This window comes from Asterias amurensis, chromosome 3, assembly GCF_032118995.1.
Source record: "Asterias amurensis chromosome 3, ASM3211899v1".
Taxonomy (NCBI): Eukaryota; Metazoa; Echinodermata; class Asteroidea; order Forcipulatida; family Asteriidae; genus Asterias; species Asterias amurensis.
The window spans coordinates 18,398,684-18,422,351 of NC_092650.1; the positions used below are offsets into that span (position 1 = coordinate 18,398,684).

The following is a 23,668-nucleotide window of genomic DNA, read 5'->3' on the forward strand; positions in this document are numbered from 1 at the left end:
GAGTGGTCAAAAGTGGCTGATACTTTCATGATTGAAAGCGCAAAGACAGAGGACATCATCCATGCTTGTGAAAAGACCCTTGCGTTCCTCTTAAGTGTGATCAAGAAACTGGTCTGAACAAACGCTGATTCATGAACTTCTATACACGGGTATAAACACCATTTTGAACATGCTAGCCCTCTTTGTTTTAACGATATGTTTTTTACTTTCAGCTAATGACGGAAAATCATTAACATAAAAATTTGCAAATTTGAAGGCTTTTCGACACTTGTGACAGGTTAATCCTTCCTTCACTGGATTCCTTGATCATGAAAACACGGGTATATACACCATTTTGAGCATGCTAGCCCTCTTTGATGTCAAGATATGCATGTTTTGCCACTAATGACAGAAACTAATTAACATAATTATGCAAATTTGAAGGCTTTTCGACACTTTTGAAAGGTTATTTATTTCTTCACTTGACTCCATGACCACGAAAACATGGGAATAGACACCATTGTGAGTATGCAGCCCTCTTTGTTACCGATATATGCATGTTTTGCCACTAATGGCAGAAACTAATTAACATAATTATGCAAATTGGAAGGCTTTCCAGCGCTTTTTAAAGGTTATTCCTTTCTTCATTGGACTCCTTGACCATGAAAACATGGGTAAAAACACCATTTTGAGCAAGCTAGCCCTCTTTGTTGTCAAGATATGCATGGTTTTTCATTTTCAGCTAATGGCGGAAACTAATTAACACAATTATGCAAATTTGAAGACTTTTAGTCACTTATTAAAGGTTATCCCATTCTTCATTGGACTCTTTGACCATGAAAACATGGGTATAGACACCATTTTGAGCATGCTAGCCCTCTTTGTTGTCAAGATATGCATGGTTTTTCATTTTCAGCTAATGGCGGAAACTAATTAACACAATTATGCAAATTTGAGGCCTTTTTGTCACTTTTTAAAGATTACTCCTTTCTTCATTGGACTCCTTGACCATGAAAACATGGGTACAGACACCATTTTGAGCATGCTAGCCCTCTTTGTTATCGAGATATGCACGTTTTTTTCATTTTCAGCTAATGGCGGAAACTAATTAACATAATTATGCAAATTCGACGGCTTTCCGCCACTTGGATTTTGGAGGACTTTTGATATGTTAAACTTGGGTGTTTATGGAACCCATAACCATTGAAATCAATTCTGTTGCAATTTTTTCCAGAGATTGACTGGACTATTAAAGGAAGGCGCTGGGGACGAGCGAACACTGGATGAGCACACCGGGGTCGACCCAGGGAAGCTATTCAAAGAGACCGCTTGGTGGCGCTTTTCAAAGAGTGTAATTGTCGCTTGATGGTCATGATTGACGTGGTTCTAAGAAAGTCACTTTAAGGCAGTGGACACTATTGGTAATTACTCAAAGTAATTAGTATATTAAAACCTTACTTTGTAACGAGAAATGGGGAGAGTTTGGTAGTTTAAATCATTTTGAGAAACGGCTCCATCTGAAGAGAGGTTGTTTTCGAGAAAGAAGTAATTTTCCACAAATTTGATTTTGAGACCTCAGATTTAGAATTTGAGGTCTCGAACTCAAGCATTTAAAAGTGCACAACTTCGTATATTTTTTTTTTCATTATTGTCTCGCAACTTCGACGACTAATTTTGAGCTCAAGTTTTCACAGGTTTGTTATTTTGTGCATATGTTTAGATACACCAAGTGAGAAGACTGGTCTTTGACATTACCAATATTGTTCAGTGTTTATAAGATAATTTTTGTTTACAAAGAAGCCGCCCCAATGGAAAGTTGCCTCGAATCTGAAAGCATTTCATGGGGAAATTATCAAGGGAAAGAACAAAACATTTACAGCTTTATCTCCGGGCATCAAGTTTCATGGGGCTGGGCAGAATGTTAACTTCATCATACATTAAATTTGACGGGGAAAAAATTGTGATTAACATGTTATGGGAGGTTGTTTTTTCCATGAAAATAAGGTGAATTAAACACAAACATTCTGGACAAAAATAATGTTTTGTTCAATCAACAAAAAACAATTTCATCTGCGGGACGAGGGTGGGGCCATGGGCGTCAATAAGGGGATGGACTTCACGTTTGGTAATGGCATGGAAGGCCATTTTTGAATGAGTATTTGGGTAGACATGTTTGAACATGTAGTTTGGGCAGCCATTATTGGACGTGCAGTTGGGGAACAATTGTTGAACGTGTAGTTAGAGGAGCGGGCCTGGCCCCTGGCAAAAAAAAGACTTCGCGTTCCTCACTTCCATGCTCCCTCTTTAATAGATTTGGCCCCCCCCCCCCCACCCACTTAAAATGTATTGTCTGGATCCACCACCCTTTACGGTGTTGGTGATGATTGGGATGAAACGCCGTCTTGGAATCAAAGATAATAATGAATACGAAGCTATTATTGAGTTGTTATTTTGGATACAATATTAAATCAATAGCAACAAAATTGTGCCTCATAGTAGAAAAAATATGGGGCACATCACCCCTCAGACTCCCCAGATTGCACCAGAGAGCATACGGCCTCAAATTTCCCCTGGCCCTAAAGCGGGCCCGGACCACACGCCGTAAATGTTATGACTAACGATGTTCCCCAATCTTTCAAAACAAATTGACGCCCACGGGCGGTGCAGAAACGCCGCGGTGTAAACTGCTTAAACGTTTTTTTACCTTATAGTATAACATGTGCTGGCAGCACAGAATGTGTTAATTTCACACGAAGGCGCCATCATGCACCAAAGGCTCAGTGATCTGTACATTAAAGGCAGTGGACACATATTGGTAACTACTCAAAATAATTATTAGCATAAAACCTTACTTGGTAACGAGTAATGGGGAGAGGTTGATGGTATAAAACATTGTGAGAAATGGCTCCCTCTGAAGTGAGGTAGTTTTCGAGAAAGAAGTAATTTTCCACGAATTTGATTTCGAGACCTCAAGTTTAGAATTTGAGGTCTCGAAATCAAGCATAATATTATGAAAGCACACAACTTCGTGTGACAAGGGTGTTTTTTTCTTTCATTATTATCTCGCAACTTCGACGACCGAGTGAGCTCAAATTTTCACAGGTTTGTTATATATGTTGAGATACATCAAGTGAGAAGACTGGTCTTTGACAACTACCAAAGGTGTACATTGTCTTTAAAGATGCTATGTCAGATTTTTGGCCCCAAACATTAAAAAAATAGATTTTTTTGAGTGAATGGTATTTCAACACCCGCTCTAACGATAAAAAGTTTAACTTTTACTTTTAATGGTCAGGAACCATGACAAAAGCTTAAAACGTTTCTTATAAAACACATTAGAATAGGTCACGTGATATTTTGTCGGGATCCCGACACAAATTTTGAGCACTTTATTTCACTGCTACTATTTGGCGGACTTTTTCGAGCAATGGCTCAAATGAAAGCTTGTAACTTTCTCGACCCCCATCAAAATACCTATTGAGTTTTAAATCAAAAATTGTTGGTCAAATCGGCAAAAAATCTGACATAGAATCTTTAAACTGGTCACCTCTCCTTGTCCGCCGTAAAGTATACCTCTGGGAAACCGGCCGCAACATCTCAACAAGAATCAAGGAGCACAAAGTACACGGAATACTGGGACATCTCAACAAATCAGCCATCATCAAACATTCACACGAACACGACCACATCATCGATTTAAATCAAGCCAAACTCATCGCTCCTGTACAGTCCTGGCACCAACGCAGAGTCAGGGAGGCCATCGAGATGGGAGGCACACATCACACAGTTCCACACGACATCGGTTTCAAATACACTGGACACTATTGGTAGTTGTCAAAGACCAGTCTTCTCACTTGGTGTATCTCAACATAATTTACATAAAACAACAAACCTGTGAAAATTTGAGCTAAATAATTGGTCGTCGAAGTTGCGAGATAATAATGAAAGAAGAAAAAAAAAAAACTTGTCACACGAAGTTGTGTGCTTTCAGATGCAAGTTGATTTCGAGACCTCATCTAATTCTGATGTCTCGAAATCAAATTTGTGGAAAATTACTTCTTTCTCGAAAACTACGTTACTTCAGAGGGAGCCGTTTCTCACAGCGTTTTACACTATCAACCTCTCCCCATTACTCGTTACCAAGTAAGGTTTTATGCTAATAAATATTTTGAGTAATTACCAATAGTGTCCGCTGCCTTTATGCCGTGTTCGCACTGGATTAATATTTTGGGTAACTTAAAGGAACACGTTGCCTTGGATCGGACGAGTTGGTCAAAACAAAAGCGTTTGTAACCGTTTTTTATAAAATGCATATGGTTGGAAAGATGTTTTAAAAGTAGAACACAATGATCCACACAAGTTTGCCTCGAAATTGCGTGGTTTTCCTTCTACTGTGCGAACTAACATGGTCGGCCATTTATGGGAGTCAAAATTTTGACCCCCCATAAATGGCCGACGTGTTAGTCGACGAGGTAAAAGGAAAACCACGCAATTTCGAGGCATGTTTGTGTGGATCATTGTATTCTACTTTTACAACATCTTTCTACCCATATGCATTTTATAAAAAACGGTTACAAACGCTTTTCAAAGACCAACTCGACCGATCCAAGGCAACGTGTTCCTTTAACCATAACGCTGGGTAACATTCCGACGGGTTAACTTTCCCACCGTCCACACTTGACTAGGGTAAACTTTTACCAAGACCGTGGGTAAACTTACCGACCGAGCTGGCCCCCTGCGTATCATTTTGACAGCACTTTATAAATATTATTTCGGTTTTCGGCTCGATCTTTCGCAATTATTGTTAGTCAAACAATTCGATATTAAATTCAAATTTGATTCAAAAATAGGCATTTGCCTATTACTGCTTTACAAATCGCCATCATATTAAACTTGTGATCGCAACTTCTGAACGGGTCATTTCTCGAACTTATAACCCCGTGTACGGGGAAATTATTCCGCGTTTTTCAGCTTTTTTGCGTCATTGAATAGTTCGATAATCATGAGAATTTTATTCTTCCATGACAAAACATGTCAGCTTCTTCGGGTCACGAACGGATGGGAGATTTAACCGAGTCGTCGCGTCCGCATTGAACTTTCTGGCTTGGTTAATTAAACTGACCTGGTCAATCTTCCTGGGCACCTTTGGCTCCGTTAAACTACCCATTCGGGTCGGGAAAGTTACCTGGGAGGAAAACTTCCTAGGCTGTTCGCATTGGACTTAAAATGGGTTAGTCACCCATTGGCTTGGTTAGTTTACCCATGAATTAAGTCCAATGCGAACAGGGCTTTAGTTAACGACATCTGGTCACCCATCCTCAAGCCAACCCTTCCAGCACCAGCTAACCACAAGGATGTCACACTCCAACAAACACACATCCAGCCACTGCAACCATACATCACTCTCTAAATTCAAAAGAGTGAAAACTAAGGCACTCTTTGAAGAGCCATATATGGAGGGACAACTCTATTCGGCTTTCTCCAGACGACGATCAGAGCATGATCGAAGCGTCGAGTTGAAACCAACGGTTCTCTTCAGAACCACCCCTAACTCATTAGAGATAGTCATATTATGGTGTTACCGCAAACCTTTCTATATCCCTTTTCGAGTGGACTTCCACTAATTTGAGAATGAAGTTTGCATGTTTTTGGTTGATTTTTTTCACTCTGTCCTGTGGTAAAACCCCTCTAAAAGAGTGACATAACCACCACTCTTTTTAAAGAGCCATTTGAGCATTTTGAGGGACCACTCGAAATGTAAAGAGTGGTGTTTCACCCTTTTACTTTAGATAGAGAGCGTGCATCACCGCCCAAGAACAGTCTCGATCCTTCCCGCCCAAAATGCTTGCAGCGCTACTTAAGCTCCACCACCGCCAGCAGTCCAGCATTCTCCTGAAGACGAGCAGAGTATACTGTTCGAAAAGTCGAGACCAAACCGGCTCTTTTCAGAGCCAACACTCACCCTAAGGGATTCACACATGGTTGTACTGGCAAGTTTACTAATTTATTGTTTCTACTTATGTAATAAGGTGTTTGCCATGGAAGGGCCGTCCTATATTTCCTAAACACTGAGATGTGATTCAAATCAGTGTCTATTCACAAAATAATACTGTAGCATGGAGGAATTTATTCCTCCATGATCAAACTGACCCATAATGTTTGGTCAAAATGACGCAAAGATGAGTTAAAATCCCATTTTAACCACTTTCCAGGTCATGCTGAACCAGAGATGTCATAGTAGCCCCTGGCCCAGAAATGGCTCAGTGGCCCAAATGTAGGGGAGCAGTGAAAAACAGCTCTCTTCTAATCAGCTCTAGAGTTGAAACCAACGTACGCGCGCGCCAGTTCTTTTTCAGAACCACATTAGACTACAGTAACTCCCGGTACCGCAAACCTTTCCATATCGTATTTCCATCATGCAAAGTTTCAAATCTTACGTAAAATGATTAAACAAATTGTACTAAAATAATTATATAATGCTCGTGACATTGAATAAGAATGTAATTGATGACTCATCATTAAAAACCGTAATGATAAAAGTGGTTGATGGGCGGAATTTTTTAGTGTGTGCCGACGTGACTGCGAAACTAAAAGGGCGCCCTCTTTTGACTACAGTTATGAAGACGTCACCGGGTGGCCCCATTTAATCACGTGACATATCTTGGGTTGGTAGCCATTCTCTTACTGTTCCGTAATTTCTGTATTTTGGAACAAGTGACTATAGTTTTTGAGACTCAAAAGTTCAAGGTATTTTCACAGTAATATGAATGTCATTCTCTGGTAAGTACCATTTCAATCATTAAGTTTACATTCTGTTTTAGTTTGGGGGGTTGTTGATTTCGGGGGAAAGGGATATTTTAGACGGAAAACTAACGTAGTTGTGCTGACAACGAACTAGTTGTTTTGAAACGAAACGGAAATAAGTCGGGCAGGTAAAATGCATTGACACAGTGCTGTGCAATGTCATGCAATGTCATGTGACGACGTTTGTTTCCAAGTGGGTTACTTTTTAAAAACTTTTTATCTACTGATTCAATTAGTCGTGAATGATTGATTGGTATTTGATTTTGAATCATTTTGATTTGATTGAATGATTGGCAAAATTAATGTGGCAGTGGACAGGTGTGGATACTCAATATTGCTTGTGCACGATTCGACTGCACTGCACCCACACTCATTGGACATTGGCTGGTGGTGACACCAAATGACTACATTGTACATTGTAACATAGCCTGGTACTACATAGTTGCGATAACGTAACCCTCCTCCCAACGGCCCCAGGCTGGAGGGTTACTAGCCTTGCTCAAGGCAGTCGCATTATTCTCTCCGAAAAGACGCAGCTGTAAACCCACCCGCCGTATACCCTGTGCATGGTGTGTGCGATCACACCGAATGACCCACCCGTATACACACTGTCACATCGCACGAATACTGTTCACACAAGTCATCGCACTCGTACACCACTAACCGCATGCGGAGGCCGTCAGGCCGACAGCCTTGTCGGGTCTGTATCTTCCCGTTTTAATGTGTTGTATTGAAAAAATTCCAATAGTGGACGAAATTGGGGGGGCTCTAGGATATGCTAGTATGCAGCTCATGAATATGTATATCGTTCGTCAGACCTATCAGACAACACAGGATGTGAGGCAAATGAATTATTCATTTTGACGTCCAATCACACACGCCTATCATGCTCGCTGAGCGTCCGTGGTGGTGGTGTGTGATGATGTAGACATGTCTCATCTTTCGCGGGCATTATGGTAATGAGCTGACCGTGGGAACTCTTCGCTTATTATAGTAATGAGGTCAGTGGCTTCAACACAGACCCTACAAGGCTGTCGGCCTGACGGCCTACGCATGCGGATAGTGTACGGGGGCATCGTGTCGTGCAATGTTACGCACAGTGAATACGGGTGGGTTTTACGCACAGTGAATACGAGTGGGCTTTTATACAGCGGCTGTCTTTTTTCGGAGTGAATAATTCGACTGCCTTGAGCAAGGCTAGAGGGTTACGAGATTCTTTTGAGTGGAAACGGTTGATCTGGTCCAACACGTACAATTTCGACAGCTAGTCACCAGATTTGCCCCATTTTTACCACTTTCACAAATCATGACACAAATTCTGAGGGTACGAACTTAATCCGCAATGTCTAATGCAGCCTGCCATAATACTCAAAACACCATTTTAGGAAATATTTTGAAGAAAAAAGGACAAAAACTTTCCAGATCCCGGAGCGAAATCCCAGGTTCATATTTTGAACCTGTCGCATAGCCTTGCTCAAGGCAGAGTCGCATTATTCACTCCGTAAAGACGCCGCTGTAAACCCACCCGTATACCCTGTGCGTGGTGAGTGCGATCATACCGCATGACCCACCTGTATGCACACTGTCACATCGGGATCTGGTAAGTTTTTGTCCATTTTTCTTCGAAATATATTCTAATTGGTGTTTTGAGTATTATGGCAGGCTGCATTAGACATTGCGGATTAAGTTCGTACCCTCAGAATTTGTTTCATGTTTTTTGAAAGTGGTAAAAATGGGGCAAATCTGGTGACTAGCTGTCGAAATTGTACGTGTTGGACCAGATCAACCGTTTTCGATCAAAAGAATCTCGTAACCCTCCGGCCTGGCAGCCATCGGGAGGAGGGTTACGTTCCGGCCTGGCGGCCGTCGGGAGGAGGGTTACGTTATCGCAACTAGGTACTACATATAACACCCCTTACCGATATTCAGCCTTTTCATTCAAGGTTTAGAGCGCGTCACATTATAGTTCTTAGTTCTGCTAGACGACGGCCGTGTGATTAGTACATCAGTTTGTGGTGCGCTAGTCCGAAAGACTAGCACACGGCGTGCAGTACCCAGACGTCCGTTGCGTGTACGAGGATGATAAATTAATAGTCTTCAACCATTTCGGATTACATGACACCACATGCAGAGCACAGTAAAAGTTTTTGCAATCTATCGCGTCGTCCGTGGATTGTAGCATTCAGGTCTGTTAAATCTGTACAGTATAAAAGAAATGTTTGGGGTGTTATAAAACAAATATTGGCAGGGTTCGAAATTAGCGGTCGCCAAATGCGAGTGAAAATAGCGGCGGGTGAGTGAAAACCCTTTCTCACCAGCCCGCCGGGCGAGTCAAATAATTATTATTCCTTGTCACATTTAAAAGAGGGTTCAGTGGCAAAATCCCCCAGAAAACTTTTACTAAAGCTTTTAAAATAGTAAGTACGACAATTCTAGATACTTGCTAGATTTAAATTGGCCGTGATCGGGACCTGAATTGCTGTCGTTCGTTTCAGAAAACACGTACAATCAATTGAAAACAAGCTGCACAAACCAGTACATGAGTATCCTCACACCACAGTACACGATCGCCCACTGGCCCGTGCAGTGTATGTACATGTATATATACATTTGTACAGCACATACACACTCCGCACGCTGTGATTGGCCGTTGATGGCTGATAACAAATCCATGGTCATGATCTTCTTGACTAGACTTCAATCAGTACACGTTCACGAACGGAGAAACGAATTGCCGCACGATGTGGAGAATGATTGCAGACTGTGCACAATGTACAGCCTTAGAGGAATTATAATAACATGGACAACTTTTGCCAACAGAGGGCCTTGCGTGGCAAAGTTTATTGAATTATTTCGCGATGTGCGTTGTTGACTGATCGATGAGTTCAAAACATGTTCAAATCAACCAACTCCCCAACCACGAAGTCATCAAAGTTGTTGTTGATGGAAAAGGGGTCATTTAAGGTAAAAATTAAGATATAACATCCTCCAAAAACGCTAAGGGCTTCACTTTCGTTTTGTTTTGGGTTTTTTTTTCGTTTTGAAATATTTGTGTATAAATACATGCGGGCTAGTGAAAAAAACTTGCGGGCGAACGAGAATTTTGGTTGACTCTTCATGTTCCTTTAACCGAAAGTGTATAATGTTATAAAATGCATATGGTTAGAAAGATGTTTTAAAAGTAGAATATAATGATCCACACGAGTATCACTCAAAACTGTACGGTTTTCTTTTTTACGTCGCGAACTAACATGGTCGGTCATTTATGGGAGTCAAAATTTTGACTCCCATAAATGGCCGACCGTGTTATTGAACGAGGTAAAAAGAAAACCACGCAATTTCGAGGCATATTTGTGTAGATCATTGTGTTCTACTTTTACAACATCTTTCTAACCATATGCATTTTATAACAAACGGTTACAAAATGCTTTTCAAAGACCAACTCGACCGATCCAAGGCAACGTGTTCCTTTAATATTTACAGATCACACTGACCACAAGTGGCTTGTAATGTGTCCCTAACTATACATGTAGCAACTGCATTCCTGCAAATGACTGCAAGATTTGTAGGGGCCTACACTCACCGATAGAGGTCACATGGAAAGTCTTGTCCAGAGTTGACATTTTCCAATGTTCTCCATATTGATGTTTTTGTTTTGAAATTGTCCAAAAAAAAATCTTGTTTTTAGGCCTTTTATTTTTTACTAAAAACTTTACAATTATCAACAATACTAAAAATGTACATGTACCTTCATCTGATCATGAGCGTTACGTGATGACCACAAACAGGGGATTTGAATTCTCTCCATAAAGGGTTAAATAGCATTTACATTGAGTGGAAAAAACAAGCCTTTGCTCAAGTCAATATCGCTATACAGCCTAACATCTTTCCTTAGTACACATGTAGGCCTATTTCTGTTTGAAAGTCCTTTTTAAAGCCATTGGACACTTGTGGTAAACAGTATTGTCCAAAGGCCCACACTTTGTGTATCACAACTATATATAAAATAATAAACCTGTGAAAATTTAGGTTCAATCGGTCATCGGAGTCGGGAGAAAATAATGGGAAAACCCACGTTTCGTCGTGTCATGACATGTGTTTAAAATAAATCCGTAAACCTCGCTATCGAGAATTGATATTGTTTTAATGTTTACTCAAAAAGTAAAGCATTTCGTGGAATAATATTTCAAGAGAAGTATTTCACCATTACCTTCTGTAAACCCTGTAAACTATTTGTAAATTTTTATATGTGAATTTTAAAAAAAATTTTGACTCCCATAAAAGCCGACCGTGTTAGTCGATGAGGTAAAAGGAAAACCACGCAATTTCGAGGCATGTTTGTGTGGATCATTATATTCTACTTTTAAAACATCTTTCCAATCGTACGCATTTTATAACAAACGGTTACAAACGCTTTTCAAAGACCAACTCGTCCGATCCAAGGCAATGTGTTCCTTTAAGTACAGCAAAAATTCAACATTTGTTGTATGAAGGCCATTGCCTCTGTTGCAGTGGTTGTTAGTTGTGGTGACCCTTCAAAAGTTCCCCACGCAACATGTTGTGTCTTGCCCTCGCCTTGATGATATTCCAGGCCTGATTCTTTAAGTACTTTTTTGGGAAGGAAGGGTGTTTAGGTCCAAGGGCCCTACATGTAAGTGATAGATTTGTGAAGCGGTTCACGTGTCCATAGGTCTAGTGCATTATAGCATGGACAGCATGCCAGAACATACAGTCTAATAGATTTTAAATTTGCATCGGGGATAAAGAATATTAATTTTGGTTTTTACCCATACACCGATGTGTGTTAGCACTGTATACTCAGTACTTTCCCGAGTCCTGTGAAAAAATATCACAGGCATGTTACTTGGGTGGGATTCGAACCCACGACCCTTGCAATTCTAGAGCAGTGTCTTAACAACTAGACTACCGAGGTTGCCCGGCAGCTAGAGGCAGTTCAAACATACAGGTCTGTTTTGTAATGCAAGACAGGCGACAGCTGAGTACGTAACAATATTTTGAAATGTGTGGGGTTGACTCAGTGGCTGGATATTATGCCTGTTGCTATTGTCTGCAAACTTGATTTGTATCAACACCCATTCAACCACGACCTTGGTAGATGATGACAAATACCCTGTGACATAGATAAAACTCGGTACACAATGGGTCAGAAATAAATCATGGTTGCCCAGAGTTTTATTATCGTCCCAAAAGTATTTTGTGAAAAATAATTGGCTACTACTAGATGACTGTGGTTAATGTACTGTACACAATGGAAACGTGTCTTATTTAACAAGCATACATGACGCACATATTGACTGAAATTGTGTGTGATAGTGCAGATTCATACCTCCTTGTGTGCATCATACAGTTAACTTTGGGTCAGTGATTGCATTGTATTCATGCATTGCAGTCAGCCATTTGCATTGAGTTTTGAATTGGGGACAGCAGTGAATAGAAGCATTCTCTGTACTGTCACTGTGTAATGACACTTTCATTAAAACAGTATACATTTAATATACAATACAAACTGAAGTATAAAGTCAAGGCTCTACATGTACCTAACATGTGTACATCATGACGAATCTGTTCAAGTAGCGAATATGGGTTTCCTTAATATGCAGCCATTTGCATTTTGCACAATTTGCAGTTGACATTAATGTGGTGACCATAACATGATCACAGTGTGAGAGTCAGTTCACTTTCTTAATGTAGTACGTACATTGTATAAATGGAGCACATGGTTCTTTGAAATTTTGTGCTTATGGGCTCTTGTCATGGGCTTGCCGCTTTGCATATAGTAGTGTAGAATTCTATGGTAATCAGTGCCATTAAACTGTTCAAAGTCATATTTTGTAGTTGATGATGTACAATTTACTATGTTGCTTGATTCATTTCCTCAAATTCAAGTGGTGTTAGACTGTATGCTCACAATGTTTTAAAAGCACTGGACACTATTGGTAGTCATTCAAAATAATTTTTAGCATAAAATTAAAGGCTTGCTCGGTAACGAGCATTGGAGAGCTGTTCATATAAACATTGTGAGAAACGGCTCCCTCTGAAGTGGCGTACTTTTTGAGAAAGAAGTAATTTTCTACTAATTTGATTTTGATATATATATCTGAATAAGATTTAGAGGTCTTGAAATAAAGCATCTGAAGGCACACAACTTCTGTGACAAGGGTGATTTTTTTCTTCCATTATTATCTCGCAACCTTCAACAACCTATTGAGTTCAAATTTTCACAGGTCTGTTTTTTGTGCATATTGAGGTACACAAAGTGAGAAGACGTGAGTCTTTAACAATTACCAAAGGTGTCTAATGCTTTAACACTGTGGACATGTGCTTTGTTCAGTGTAATCTTTGTTCCAAAGTGCATGCGTACAGTTTTAAAACCGAAAGCTAGCATAATGGTACGGCGTGCCTACAAATAGTTTTTTTTTTTAACTAACACTAACAGTTTTTTATTAAGTCTTTGATAACCACCAGGATAAACATGAAGGGCCTAAATGTAGCCTGTTCCTTTGAACATGTTTCCAACAACGCCCTGCCTACATGTACTAACTATACATTGTTTATAATGCCCAATCTGATATGACAATACATGTAGGTAGCCCAATAATAATGCAAATTGCAGATGATTTGGTTAATGAATGTATTAATCCTTTGGAGGTACATGTTGATAACGCCACTAATCTCGAGTTCCATTTGAGTGACCTGATACAGTTTACTGTTAACGGTTGTATTTTGATCAGTCCAATTTGTTGCTAGTACATTTGATTACTTTGATTGTAAGAATTGTAGTGTTAAATATCACCCCCGCTGCTTTTTGTGTATGATTGGAAGACACAGGTGTTAGGTTCTGCTGTAAAAAAAAAAAAAAAAACAGAGATTTATGGGCATTTGTCTAGCCATTGCACATTGTAACCTTGTAACCGTCATACTACCTCCATGATCAAACATACAATAGGCAGGCCCCTCTACATTCGATGCAGATCACACTACCTCCATGATCACACTCATGCTGTCATGCAATACATGTCTAGGGATGTCAATACATGTCTAGGGATAGGACTACCTGTAGTACATGTAGGCCTACATTATGTACACATTTGTGCGGAGTACTACGTGGGGTCAATGATTTGCAAATCAAATGATTTAGGTTGACCTACCACATCAAGGTTTTAGCCAGGATTTGGTATTTAAAGGGTGTCCAAATTTGCTGGAAATTTTAAAACTGGATGTCTAAATGTTCACTTACAATAAATTTACATGTAAATGACAGATGAAACAGGGTGTCCAAATTAAAAACAGGATGTCCAAAAGCGCCCAGACACCCCTCTGGCTAACAATATGTACCACATAGGTCTGTATGTATTTTGTACAATGTTAATTTTTTTTTTTTTTTTTTTACCCTTACACCGATGTGTGTTTGTACTCGGTACTTTCCCGAGTCCTGTGAAAAAATATCACAGGCATGTTACTCTGTACAATGTTGTATATTGATTATGCAGCGATGTTACACTACATGTACATGTACCTACATTGTATGGGTGGCTGCAGTGTCTGATCTGACAGGTCATTGTCATCTTGCACATGATGGACATGTAGTTAATGAACTTTGATGAAGGTATACAGTACACTTGAGTGCATGAGGGCCTATAGCATTGCACTTTACATACATTGAACCTGTACATGTACAATACGGTATTTTGATGTGCATGCGGATATGTACGTGTAGGCCTAGGTGTACATGTACATGTGCAAAGTTCACTCTTGATATCCTTTCTAGGCGATTTACATTATCGCGAGAATGGAAAAATGTAAACAGACATTATGCAAGTCACATGTCATGTCATGTGTTTTTGCCAGTGACTGATCTGTTTGGGGTTGGTTTTGAATAAGACTGGGAACAGCCAGTGTGTGGAGCAAGAATGTACATAGTGCTGTAACCACATGTACATTAGGTCGTCATGATGATGCTCATTTAAGTTTGGACCGACCCAGATAAACAGTTCCCTCCCCCCCCCCCCAGTTTTGTGGATCCCACACAAATTTGAGCTCTGTCTATGCATGGAGGATGGTCTATGCTGTCTATTTTATGAAGGTACAGTGCATGCAGTGAACATTGTAATGAATACATTGTACATGTGTACACTGCTCTTCCTTGCTCTACGGTACATGGTAGCACAGGGGCCAATTTCATAGAGCTGCTTAAGCAAAAAATTTGCTTAAGCACGAAAATAGCTCGCTTATTTTACACATGTTACTGGCCAAAATGTCATGCCATATACATTGCTTATGACTAGTATTTAGCTGTTGTTTACTTAGCATAACAATTGAGTGGAGTCTTGGCCGGTAATCTGATTTTACTAAGCAATGAAATTTTTGCTTAAGCAATTTTTTGTGCTTAAGCAGCTCTATGAAATTGGGCCCTGATCTGACAGCTTCCAGGCATGCCAGGGCGGCCTCAAATCATGTGAAGCCGTCCTTGCCTTATTCATCATCGATCTAGAGTACATGGTTCATGTATGGTGATTGTTGCGTATGGGCAGAGTTTGCTTTGCTGCTCCAAATTCAAGTTCAGGGACTTTGCAGTCATCAATTTCTGGCTGATTGTTCAGTCGTCTAGAAGCCCATTATTAACACCTCATAAATGCAGCTGACCTGGCGCAATTTCATAGAGCTGCGTACAGAAAAGTAAGCTGAGCATACTTAAACAAAATCATGCTTACAAAAGAAGGTTACCAGCCAAAATATTATTTCACATTTTTGTTGTAAAACTTGTGACTGGTATCCTGCTCATTTCTGCTTTAGCAGGAAATGGTTGAGTATTTACTATTACTCACATTTTCTTCTTTAATAGGCTTAAAAGCAGCTCAATGAAAATTGGGCCAAGGTTTACTTGTAAACATTGACATCGTTCATGTACATTGTACATGTAGGCCTACCTGTGATGGCAACCATGTAATGGCGTGTGCGTTCAATGAATAGGCAGTTTACAGTCCTCCCATGTGGATCATGCACTGTATGGTTTGCTTTTTTGTTTGCCTAAGGTCGGTGATTATTCTGTCTGTCCTTTCTCTATGGTCTGACTGCAATTAAACAAATCCAGGGAAGGGATTTCTGAGGATTTACAGCTCATTGTGTAGAAAAAAAAGGAGTCATATCAATGCATTGATAGATCCTGGGCTTTAAATGCAAATCAAATAGTACAGATGGGGCCACACTCGCATTGCACATGTATGTAAAGTGGGTTTTGTACCTAATTTTGTATGCAAACATTGCATAGACATGCAAGCTGATTTCATGGTTTTTGGTTTCTCAGCAGTAAGAGCCACTGAAAAAAGAAAAAAGAATTAACTCAATTTTTCTGTCTTGTTTTCCAATCAGAATTTTCGCCTTGTCATGGCACCATCATGATGTGAAAGCTTCCGACTTAATCACTGCAGGCTGAAGAACATTTTAGATTCAAAGCCAGTGTCATCAAGAATTGAGATCATTATTTAAACTTCTTGTTAATGGCAACTGTGTCATTTTAAAAGGTAATGTAAAAGAAACTTGTTTTGTCATGTTTGTGTGTCCAAATTTGTTGTGGTCAAACCGGAATCTTCCCTCGCATTCCCTCCCTATCTTTATTATACATTCTGTGTTTACCAATCCCTTTTTCTGTATACTGATCGTTACGTTGAGTTTCAACCACCAGGGGCCAATGTCATAGAGCTGCTAAGCATAAGAATTTGCCTAGCATGAAATCTCTTCCTTGATATAATCAGGATTACCAACCTTAACTCCATGTGTTGCATAATGTTTTCAGCTGATGTTTGCTTAAAACAAATTCTGAAAATCACGTGGGAATTTGGTTGGTAATCCTGTTTTTATCAAGGCAAAAATTTCATGCTAAGCAAATTTTTGTACTTGGCCGCTCTAGGAAATCGGGCCTGTTCTTCTCCAAATCATCACTACTCAACATGCCCAAAAGTAGATTTATACATGGTAAACCAAAACTAGAAAAGAGAGTAGTTTTGATTTCATCCCTGGAGCTTAGTAGACTGCCCATTAACATTGTGCTTCCTGCAATTTCTTTTAGGTAACTCTTCAAGTTTACATCTCCTGTCTCTGAAGAATCACCCATTGTCAAGACGCAACCATGGCTGATGCAGTGCCAACACTGTCGCAACTTGTTGTCACAAGTAAGAGTTTGGATTTTCTCTTTCCTTATTGATTAAATTCAATGTGTTCTAGGTTGAACAAAGAACTAGTTGACTGGAAGGGATTTGAACCTGCAAACTCATCCGGATTACTGTTCCGACACTCTATCAACTGAGCTACATGTAGATGTAGCCTTAATGTTGGCTGTCTCCCTATGGATTGTTCTGTGCAACACCTAAAATCTTTATTCTAGAATCTACAAAAACAGTTATTGCAAATTTACAACTACATCTGCAACAAATCAGCAAGAAAACATGAAATAGATGAAAAAAACATCAATGAAAAAAAACATCAATCAATCAAATAGAATTTCACAGGCTGCAGTGGAATTTTTTGTAAAGACATTTTCCTTAAACACTGTTTTGATTTGAATGGACCATTCCGACTGTCACTTTAAGTTTGACTTAATGAAGAGCAATCTTGTGACTAGTTGGCATAAACAGGATATGCATGTAACCTGGTCTAGAGAGAAAAAGGTTAACCCTGTCCAACAACCAGCCCCAGCCTGCCTTCAGGAAGCATGGGCTTGGGTTACTGGAATTTATAGTCAATGATTTTCCATCCGAGCATGGACCATTGCTCCATGATCCCAAGCCTCACGTTGAACATTCTGGGGTTGGAGTTTTATAACCCTTTTAGAGACAGTTGTGGCCACAACGGCCTGTACCAAGTAACGGTCGCAAGGGCTGCAAGATTTGACCTGTACATATCTACTTGTATGTGGGCATTGTATTCCAAATTTTTAAACGCAAAACTTAATTTTCGGTTGCATGTCATTTCTTTTGTGAGTTTTTGTTTGACAAAATTTGATTTTATAAGAAGGTAACAATATTTGCAATGTCTGGGTAGTTTTATGATTTATATAAATATACAGAAATGAATGGTCATTAAAGGATTTTTATCTATCAGAGTTTGATGTTTTTGCTTTAAGATGATTTTCTGCTGTAAGAGTAGAACAAAAAACACAGTATGCTCCCTACTATTGTCTTTGTGTGGACTTGCCGGAAATCTTTTCTTGCTTTGATGATTTTAGCTTGACCAACACTACATGTAAGGCCTGACCTGGGCCCAATTTCATAGAGCTGCTAAGCACAACGATTTGTTAAGTGTGAAATTTCTTCCTTGATAAAAACAGGAAACCGACCAAATTTTCAGGAAAAGCAAACAACACCTGAATTCCAGTCATACACAATATGAAACAAATACAAATTCGGTTAGTAGTCCTGTTTTTATCCATGAAGAAATTTCATGCTGAGCAAACTTTTGTGCTAAGCAGTTCTATGAAATTGGGTTCAGGTGTTTCATTCGTATTTTCCTTGGAAGAAAAATAATTTACAGTTTCTTAAGTCATCTTCATTTTGTCCATTGATTGGTTCAGGGTAGACAATTTCATAGAGTAACAGCAACAGTCCTGCAATATCCTTCGCCTCACTGAAGTCTCATAAATCTATTTTTATTTATAAGTCTTGCATGAATTTAATCAAGACTTCAGTTTAGGGGGGAAATCCACAATGCCGTAGGGCTTGAACTGAAGATTACAGTAATTTCCTAGACCAGTATGTAACGAGAGAGAACTTTCTTCACAGTTTAAATGTAGATGTAGACTATATTTATTCAAATTTATAAGCTCTAAGAGAATATCTCATTGAATTTGTTTTAAAGATTTAAGTATGCTCTATAATACCCAACAATATAATTGAATGATATTTTACCAGACTCAAAGTCAACATGAACTCCATTTTCTTTTTATTACACAGTGAAGTACTTTTAGTTAATTGAAAAACAGAAGACATTGAACTTTTCCGTTTTTTAATTTGATTTTTTAGTATCTTATGCAAGTCGCCAGACACACAAGGCCTGAAGGCCACTTCAAGGTGTGGGCTACAATTTTTTTTTTTTCAGAGGATGTTACCACCTACTCCTAGGGCTGAAACAGGGTTACCCCTTTCAAAGTCCATACAAATGTAGGCTTGGGTATCATCATTTCGAGCAGAAAGCACTCCCTCCCTAATTTCTGAGTTTCCTGTCCTGAGTTTACTGGCCCAAAAACACTGGCCTCGGGCCAGCGGTCCAGCGTTATATTCAAGCACTACCTAATGCACAGCCGTACTGATAATAATACATCCCTATGCCAAGTACATGTAGCAATACTGAGGACACAGGTGGATGTGTGGGGTTATGAAGGATTGTCCCAAGGGGAAAATCCAAATTGAAGAAGCTTATCTTCCGCTAGACTGATTCTCCTCTCCATAAAAATTTTCTCTTTACTGTTTTGTTGACAGTCCGCTCAGCCGATCTCAAAGACACCAACAACAGTTTCTTCAGTAAAGGTGATCCCTATGTGGAGATGACTGTAGATGGTCAGCCGCCTCGTAAGACAGAGGTGGTCAAGAAGACGTGGACTCCATCCTGGGATGAACACTTCACTGTGTAAGTGTAATACCAAACGACTAAGTCTCATATAGCGTATTTCACATTAAACGTTTCAATGCGCTTTACACGAGTGCCCTGGTCATTGGGCCAATATCATTCCTGTAATCTTTCTCACCTCCCTGGCCAGTTTAAAACCTGGGCAACCTCAACGCTTCATAAATGTTTTTAATGATCGCTTCTATTTTTTCAACTTCAGATTGGTGAAGCCGACCACAAAGCTAGAATTTAAAGTATTCAACCATTTCTCGATAAAGAGCGACGTTGCTCTAGGCGTGGCTAAACTAGATCTTCTGCCTCTACTTCAGAAGAACAACGGACAATGTAAGTCAGCTTCAGTATTCTTAAGTATCCAATAAGCCCCTTATGCCTTTTGTAAGTTTTTTTATTTATTTATTATTTTTTATTTATTTATTGATATCCAACAGCGGAAAGCCGCCACTTACAGGAATCGTTAAAAACTATGTAAAAAAATATAAATTTAAATATGAATATAAATATAACAAAATATAACATTAAAAGTTACACAATATTGATAAAAACATTATTATTAAGTTACAATAAAAAAAAACCAATGGACTGGTTAAATAAGAGAGAAAAAAAGAATGGTTGCGAGTTCTTAAACGGCCGTTTTAAACCAGCAGGGTCGTGGCTGTGCAATAAAGGCCAGAGCTGAAGGTTTTTAAAGGGCATTTTGGAAACGAGTTGTCCAGTTTTTGGGGAAGGAAAGTGAAAATCATAGAGCAATGTTTTCAGGAGAGTCCATAAGTTCAGTAGATAACATGCTAAAGTAATATTTTCGTTTCATTGAGACAAAAATTGTTTTAGTGAAATTTGTTTACTCATATCTCAAAAACTCCAGCACCTTAAAAAGTAATATTTGAAGGGGAAGCTTTCAGCAATCTGCGAGTTCTTAAACGGCCGTTTAAATCTTCAAAGTTTGCTGTCGATCTGTGGATGTTTGTGTTTTGTGTCGTACCAATGCATGGTTTTTCTACAGGCAAGGTTGCAGTTGGTCATCTGTTTTTCTTTCTGTCTTGATTTCAGTTGATAAACTCAAGCACAGCGTCGATTTAAAATCAGTCAATAAAAGTAACTCACAGAGAGGGGGTAAACTTCTTTTGGTGCTTGATGGATTGAAATTCAGCGCCGAGACGATGGCCATGCTTGGAAGTCCGGTTCAGAATGGTCAGTAAAAATGTTTTATGTTTTTATTTTGTGTTGTTTTGAAAATCCAAAGGGACGACAACTTCAAATTTGGGCAAACCCTTTTGATCAATTCACCAAAGATTCCGTTAAAGGCATTTTTATGGTAAAAATATAAATAAGCACATGTAAAAATACAAATAATCACACATTAAAGCCATTGGACACTTTCGGAAACAGTGTTGTCCAAATGCCCACACATCCTGTATCTCAACTTATATATCAAATAACAAACCTGTGAAAATTTAGGCTCAATCGGTCATCGAAGTCAGGAGAAAATAACAGGAAAACCCACCCTTGGTTTCCGCACGTTTCGCCGTGTCATGACATGTGTTTAAAATAAATCCGTAATTCTCGATATCGAGAATTTATAATTCTTTTGATATTTTCTCAAAAAGTAAAGCTTTTAATGGAACAGTATTTCAAGAGAAGTCTTTCACCATTTACCTTCTGTAAACCCTGTAAGATATTTGTAAATCTGTGAACTTTTTTTTTCTGTTCCGAAAGTGTATAATGGCTCTAGAGGGCACTAAAGTAAAAGTACAAAACTTACAAAATCCTTCATAAAAGCTAATTGTGCTGATGGGTGTGAAATAAATTAATAAAATATATAAATAAATTGATTTTTATTTATAGGGTTGCCATCAAGTCAAACTAATGGTGATGCGCCACCGACATCACAGCGTAGCAGCCAGGCCAACTCTTCTTCACAAAACGGCCCAACGAGCAGCAGCAACCCCAGGCGACACAGCAGCGCTCGCGCCGCCGCCAGCGACATCGCAACCCAAGCCGCTAATGTAGCTATCGCCTCCTCAGCCAGCTCAGGTAACATCACCGCACCAACAGTGAATAATGCTTCCTCAACGAATGGCCCTTCGACCGCATCGGTCTCTACGGCGACGCCCGAAACCGGGGCGGGAAACGGCACACAGACGGCAGTGGCTCAGAGCGTGAGACGGAAACCGCCGCCTCCGCCCCCATCCAGGCCCTCTCAAAATGGAAGACAACCCCCAGCTTCAGGTAATTAATATATCGGATGACTCTCCTCATAATCCCACATGCTGCTGCAACAAGATGGTAAGGCTCTTCGATTTGAGAGCTTCGACTGTGTCCTTGAACAGATTGGGGAAATGGCCTGTTCTTCACTGTTGTCGCTGCAGCTATTGGCCATAGCTGTAGCCGGCCTAAGTCGGCCTTCCTCACAATTTCATAAAGCTGCACAAAAAGTAGCTAAGAACAACAAAATGAAGCTTACCGGAATAAGGCTACCAGCCAAAATACCATGGTGCATGTACAATAAGTGACTGGTATCCTGCTAAGCGCAAACTTTGTAAGCGAAACTGTCTGCTCGAGCAGTTCTATGAAGTTGAGCCCTGAAAGAAGACGACAATCAATAATACAATAATACAATAAAACTTTATTACCCCTGCAAGGGAAATTCCTTTGGCCTTATTGCTCACATAAAAATACAGTCACGTAGTAAAAAGGTACCTTGTTAAAAATGGGATGTACCTTACCACAGAAAAATAGTGGGCCTAATAAATGCAGAGTTAAAAAGTGAACCAGGGCCCAAGGGGTTAGGATTATTATTGTAACTAATGGATATTCAACGATGGTTGTCTTTTTCTCAATCCAGAGAGGAGTTTACCCGCACCACCAGCAGGGGCAAGCACAGCAGCAGTAACTACAACAGCAGCAGCAGCAGCTACAGCCGCAGCAGCAGGTTCCCGTGCTGCTCCTCCAGCAGTCAATCCACCACCGGGCAATCCACCACCAGCCATTGGTGCCCCTCCAGTGACAGGGACAGGTACCGGCCCCCCACCAGGGGCACCTGCACCATCACATTCAGATATCAACAATCAGCCACTACCTGGCGGGTAAGTTCACTGGACAAAATGAGACTCTAGGTGGCAGTAGACAGGAAGTAGGATTGTCAGAAACCTTATTGCAAAAACTGGAGCGCGCAATTAGTAGGCATGGATTTAGGTGCATTCTGGGATAGCTAGAAATCAAATTTGATCAAATTTTATCTAAAGCTATCCCAGAATGCACCTCATTTAACAGTTGGCGCTTGCGCAATTGGTATTTGCGAAAAGGTCTATAGACCTATCTATTTCAACATCACAGACCGAGTTGTTGCCAACCGACATCACAGCCTGAGTTGTTGCCAACAGGGGTTGTAAAACTATGGAAAGCTGTACATGCGAATCAAAGACGTGTAGCTATATTTTGTAAATGTGTTACTCGAATATTCAAATATATGAATAATGAATTCAAATATTTTAAGTTGAACTTGTTGAGAGATATTTCAGCTCATGAATCTTTACAGAAAATAATTAATTTGGTCACAATTTTTGGGTTTGCTAACATGCCAGCCATGCCAACCGGCGCACTTTGTCTATCAACAATGGATTTTCATGGTTACTTTTGTACAGATCATCTTTTTCACTTTGAAGTGCTGTGAAGGGTTTGAAGGTTTACTCATAAAGTGTAAAGAAGCCTTGCGGCCATTTCTGTTATATACCGATGAACGATTTCTCCCAGCAATTTTATTTTTCCCTGTGAACTTGTAACTCTCGTGTATGAACTCAAGAGCCATTTTTCTTTGGTTGATTATTTTCAGATGGGAAGTGCGGCTGGATCAGCACAACCGGCCATACTACGTTGATCACAACACTCAGACTACCACATGGGAAAGGCCTCAACCTCTACCCCAAGGGTGAGTCAATAAACATCAACCTCTTGACCATTGGCAGTATGCTAAATCCATACCTTCGTCACTACCCCCTGGAATGGAAGCACTGAAAATCAAAAACTGATTGGCTAACCAAAATTTACTGCTTCGCCTGTATGCTCGTTATAAGCATTCAGGCACTTGTGTTGAGCTAATCGAACGTTCACTCACTCCTCTCATGGTGACGCCATGCACCTCGGGCCAGCCCAAGTGACCAGTTCCACAAGCAGGGCACTTGGGGCTGACCCAGGTGAGCCCCAGGAATGACGTCAAAGCTTTTCGAACATACAGGGGGCAGATCAGGGT

At 39.9% G+C, this 23,668-nt stretch overlaps 1 protein-coding gene across 1 annotated transcript in view; it reads left to right on the forward strand.

Annotated features, from left to right (window-relative positions):
• Nucleotides 1-6,637: 6,637 nt before the first annotated feature.
• LOC139935376 (E3 ubiquitin-protein ligase Su(dx)-like) overlaps nucleotides 6,638-23,668 on the forward strand; it is a 32,660-nt gene continuing 15,629 nt past the window's right edge. The window contains exons 1-9 of the mRNA XM_071929924.1: nucleotides 6,638-6,759; nucleotides 16,174-16,325; nucleotides 16,871-16,973; nucleotides 19,275-19,422; nucleotides 19,622-19,746; nucleotides 20,470-20,610; nucleotides 21,265-21,648; nucleotides 22,265-22,505; nucleotides 23,252-23,347. Coding sequence (XP_071786025.1) covers nucleotides 16,931-16,973; nucleotides 19,275-19,422; nucleotides 19,622-19,746; nucleotides 20,470-20,610; nucleotides 21,265-21,648; nucleotides 22,265-22,505; nucleotides 23,252-23,347 — 1,178 coding nt within the window. The 5' untranslated portion in view covers nucleotides 6,638-6,759; nucleotides 16,174-16,325; nucleotides 16,871-16,930. The remainder of the gene's footprint in view (nucleotides 6,760-16,173; nucleotides 16,326-16,870; nucleotides 16,974-19,274; nucleotides 19,423-19,621; nucleotides 19,747-20,469; nucleotides 20,611-21,264; nucleotides 21,649-22,264; nucleotides 22,506-23,251; nucleotides 23,348-23,668) is intronic.